This window comes from Cupressus sempervirens, chromosome 4 (genome assembly GCF_028749045.1).
Source record: "Cupressus sempervirens isolate cs-2001-9-10 chromosome 4, ASM2874904v1, whole genome shotgun sequence".
NCBI classification, from domain to species: domain Eukaryota; kingdom Viridiplantae; phylum Streptophyta; class Pinopsida; order Cupressales; family Cupressaceae; genus Cupressus; species Cupressus sempervirens.
The window spans coordinates 687411420-687416634 of record NC_143121.1 but is presented as its reverse complement, the minus strand read 5'-3'; the positions used below and the strand labels follow the sequence as shown (position 1 = coordinate 687416634).

General features: G+C 34.6%; 1 protein-coding gene across 1 annotated transcript; it reads left to right on the top strand.

Annotated features, from left to right (window-relative positions):
- Positions 1-1266: 1266 nt before the first annotated feature.
- Positions 1267-2589, top strand: LOC149563133 (cytochrome P450 750A1-like). The gene is made up of 4 exons (XM_089828073.1): positions 1267-1551; positions 2000-2067; positions 2275-2357; positions 2420-2589. Exons 1-4 carry the CDS (start codon positions 1267-1269, stop codon positions 2587-2589), a joined length of 606 nt encoding a protein of 201 aa, XP_089684199.1.
- Positions 2590-5215: the final 2626 nt, after the last annotated feature.

Below are 5215 nucleotides of genomic sequence, written 5' to 3'. Positions count from 1 at the left end.
TAATAAATAATAGTGATTGATTGCAAACTTCAAGCAACTCTAATTAAATTGTAATAATTTCTATTTTATTGACAAGATTATTGTGATCATATACCCAATTGCAAATAAATAGATTATTATGGTCCATCCCAACCATACATCATGTGCACATGATGATTAATTTTATTAAATTATAGCAATTAATATTTTATAGACTAGAACATTGTGATCACATAGCCCAAACCATACAAAAGAATCAATCTATGGGATTCGCTTTGCAATTTCCTAGAAAAGTCCAATATCGGGCAAACTGAACAGCAAATTATATTGCGAATAAAGTATACCAAAACTAAGCCTTTAATTATGTGACGGCGACATGGGCCTAGTTTCTTAAAACACGTTTCAGTCACCACCATATTAAATTCTAACTATATCTATTATTTTTCTATATAATTACAGTGGTCAACAGAGGAATCAAGCTATCTGAGCCGATGAAACGTCTGTTGATCATTAATTAAATTAAATTAAAGAGCTACAGCATTCGTTTTGGAATCAAATCACTGGAAATATTGAATAGCGTCCATACTGCACAGCAAATTATATTGTAAACAAGTATATTAAAACTAGCACATGCATGAGAAAACTACAAGCTACACCGCATTTTAATGACATTATCGCATCTATCTTGAATCAATCAAACAAATTGATAGCAACACTATCACAAACTTATCATCAAGAGGTCAGTGAGAGAGTTTCTTGCATCTCTGTTCAGTATGCTTTCATTGTCTGAGCTTCTTGCATCTTCGTTTACTATGGTTTCCTTTTCTGAATTTTCAACAACAACTACCGTATGTGCATTCGTTGTTTTCTTGTGGGTTTTGTATAGATTTACTGTGCAAAGGAAGAATGACTTAGGATTGAGACAGAGATTGCCACCTGGACCGTTTGCATGGCCTGTGATAGGAAATCTGAACCAGCTAAGAAAGCTTCCTCATCATGACCTTCACGAACTTGCGAAGAAATATGGACCAATCATGCTGTTGAAATTTGGTTCTGTTCCCACTATTGTTGTCTCTTTTTCTGCCATGGCAAAGGAGTTCCTGAAAACCCATGATTTAATTTTTGCAAGCCGACCTCCAACTGCTGCAGCAAAATACCTCTTTTAGAATGACAAGGATATGATATTTGCCACTTACGGGCCTTATTGGAGACACGAGGAAGCTGTGCGTGGTAGAATTGCTGAATGCGAAGAGGATCGAGTCGTTCAGATGTATAAGAGAGGAAGAAATGCTTCTCCTTGTTCGTTCAGTGTGGGAAAAGTCTGAGCAGGTCGGGAGGAAGCCGGTTAATCTCACCCGATTGTTTGCATCGTTCAGCCAGGCAGTCATGTGGCGGATCTTGGCGGGTACGAGAATATCTCTTGACGGTGACACCAACGAGGGTGCTCATGCCGAAGAGTTAAAGATGATGGCTATAGAGGCCGTGGTTACAATTGGACTTATCAATATCGGGGATTTCATTCCTTGCTTGGACTGGATGGACTTGCAAGGAGTGAAGGGGCGGATGAAAAAGGTGCGCAAGTGCTTCGATTAAGTGGTGAGTAAGATAATAGAGGAGCACCAACAACAGAAGGGGAAGCAGCAGTCCGATACAAAAGACATCATTGACCTTCTCTTGGAGATAGAGAACCTCGATGGAGTTCCAATCGAAGAAGAAAACATCAAAGCCATTGTTTTTGTACGTTATATTTATTTCTATAAATTTATTTATTGTGTGATAGTTTTTAATATAATGTGATCAATTGTTAGGATAGGTGTGAAGGAAAACAAAATCACACACTAAGACTTGATTCCTAATCTAAAATGTTAAATAGTCAAAGTTGACTTTTCTTCCAAACTTTGTTTGATGTTTGAAACTAGCTAATAGATTGCATGATACCAAATATTAATACTAAAAACTATCACATAATATACATTAATATGAATTGTAGAAATCTAATATTAGGAATACATTTTTACAGGATATGTTCTTGGCTGGAATTGAAACGACGGCTGCGGCGTCAGAATGGGCAATGAGTGCGGTTCTGAAGTGCCCTTGATGGTACCTCACGAATCAATACAAGATTGTACAGTCGGTGGGTATTTCATTGACCGTGGCTATACAGCCACGAAAATGCACTTCCTTTACATTGTTTTTTCAAACTTAAAAAAAAAAATTCTAAAGTCCTCTCCTTCGTAAGAAAGTGCATTTTCGTGACTGTATAGACGTTGCCTTTTTCATTCCTGCAAGAAGCAGGTTTGTTGTGAATGCTCGGGCTATTGGAAGAGATCCTTCATTGTGGAAAGATCCTTTGGAATTCAGGCCAGAGAGATTTATGGGTAAAAGTGTTGATCTTGTGAAGGACAAGGACTTTTTTGATATGTTGCCGTTTGGGGCCCAGGGACAGGCATGGCCGTTGCGAATATGAATATTCTGCTGGCTCAGCTTGTTCATTGTTTTGAATGGAGCGTGGAAGGGGATGTGGATATGACGGAAGGCTTTGGAGCCGCCATGCCTAGGAGTGTCAACAGCCTCGCTCGGCCCACACTCAGAATACCTACCTGCTCTTGAATTCAAAACAATATCTGCCAGTTCCTTGTGCAAGTTTTTATGTTTGGCAATTTGAGCTCTCCCGTATTCTCTAGTGATCTTCTCCAGTTTTGATATTTCTGCATGTTCCCTACTGTTTCTGGAGATTGACTTTTAATAGTTTATATAAGCTCCCAATGTTTTGCCAGGTAAATAGATATTGTACGGGATCTATTGATGCCTAGCAGAATATATGGTTTCTTAGTATTACTGTTGGTGTTGTACATATGGATATAGATTTAATATTGTATGTGCGGATTGTCTTTTATATTTTGCTTTTATTATGTTGATATTTGTAAAATATAAAGTTTTTAAAATTTTAGCTATTTAAATTATTACTTTTGGCGGCCGTAGATTATTAGTATGATTTGAAAGGGTCATTAGAAAATATATGACTTTATCTAAAATATTATTCACTAATATTCATGGATTAAAGAAATTTGGTACCAATTAATTTATTATGTCTTATTAAGACTTTATTTTTATATCTAAGAATGTTATATTATTTATAATTTATAATTAAACTATTTAAATTTTAACTGGTAGTAAGAATATATAAACTGATCTGAAAAAAATAAATATAAACTAAATAAATTAAAATTTTGATATTTTAAAATAAAAATGAACAAAAATGTATGTATTAATAGAATTTGAAGTAAATTAATTGTGATTAATTGTATATCATTTTTATTCAATATTTTGAAGTAAAATATTTTAGAGATATAAAGTTTGAAACTAATAAAAATTGAGATAATTATAATTTTTATATAATTGAATAATACAAGAGCAAATAAGTTGCTTGTCCTTAGTAAAGAAAATAAGTTTCAACTCATCAACATATTACCCTTCAAAATTTGACAGGTTATGCATTGATATTATTTAAGGTTTCAAAGATTTTTTTTAAGAAAATGGAATCTATTCAAAATTTCTCTAGATTGGGACTAGGGATAAAAATCATATTCATTTGGTCATGTGGGATAAACTCTATTGTCCTTTGTGTTGTGGCCTCACAATGCATGCCCCACTTTGAGTCATAAAATGCAAACTCTCTAGTATCAAAATTCCCTATAAGGCATCTAGTTTGAAATCTTAGTCATTTTGGACTCTCCCTTGGGTCTAAGTCAAACCCTAGTCACTGATTGGGAAGGGTTGATTAGTCAGACAGGTGAAAAAAGCATGTTTAAGACTTTCATGTGCTTGAAGTGCGCATGTGTGCCAAGTTCGCACATGCACACTTCACACGCTTGGAGGTGAGCACCTTTGAAGTGCACACCTACAGAGATGTGCACTAATGTTGACTCAATTTTTTTGTCAATTTGAGTCTTGTGAAGTCCTGTCTTGGGTCTTCCAACATAAGATCACTAATGTTTTCTTTTTTTGCAGATAAAAATGCATCGTTAACTTTTCGGGGTCATAACTTTTGACCTAGAGCTTGGAATTCAAAACCGTTTACACCATTGGAAAGAAGAACTAAAAATATTATTTAAGTCTTTAAAATAGAGAGCCTTTAGCTTCGCAGTTTCAAAGATTGATGAAAATTTCAACTTAAAATTTTGAGCATAAGACCTCCAGAAAAGCCAGTTAAAAATGTCTAGAAAACCTTGTTAAAAAAGATATGAAAAAGTTTCAAACATTTGATCATTTTGGATAAAGTAGATCACCTAGCCTTTGACTGAAAAGGATTGGTTATCAGAGAGAAGAAAAATCCAAGGAATATAATTCATAGTGCACATAACATGAAGGTGTAGCACATAATGCGCAAGTGCATAGATCATCATAGCATCTTCATTATCAACAACAATAGAGATCCCACCTAAGCTAGTAATCTTCACCTTCAAAGGAGTCACATATAAGTTTTGATTCATGAATTTACACTTAAGATCAAAGATACAGAGGTTAGACACATGAACTAGAACAAGTTCCTCATCATATGAAACTATTAATGATAAGATTCAACATGGGTGCCTTGAGATTTTAGATAGAAGAAGGAGAAGTAGTTCAAGTCTATGAAAATGTTGCACTATAAAGAGGGTATAAATCATCAAAAAGGGAAAAATAAGTACACAAGAGTGCTCCTAGATCTCGTTTGAGAAAAACCTAGAAACCATTTTCAGAACAAAGAACTTTGATTTTTTGGTGAATTGAGCACCTTGTAGAAATTCCCTAAAGGTGTGGAAGGTGCACAAGGTGTGTTTTTCATAGAGGTACACCAGTAATTTTTAAGAAGTAACAGTATACCAAAAATGAATTGTCAGTTGTTATTTGAAGAGCATTCCATGCACTGAAAATACCTTTTGACAGCAATTCAACTCTCAAAAACATTCAGAGAAGGCCAAGCTTCCTTTCTTAGAGCTTCTAGTGACTCTCAAATCCTCTTATAGCTTCCTCCATCTTATCTGCTTCTTCATTAATTGTTTTAAGACATGTAAAGGCTCATGCACCCATTAATTGATATAAACAAGGGTGGAGACCTACTTAGCACCATTTATAGAATCAGTTTTTATAAAATTAGATTTATTGTATTAGTTTCAAGCATATGTTTTCATTCTAAGACCTCTAACTCTCAAGACAAATTGAGGAGATGATTTCTTATAAATTTAGGAATGTA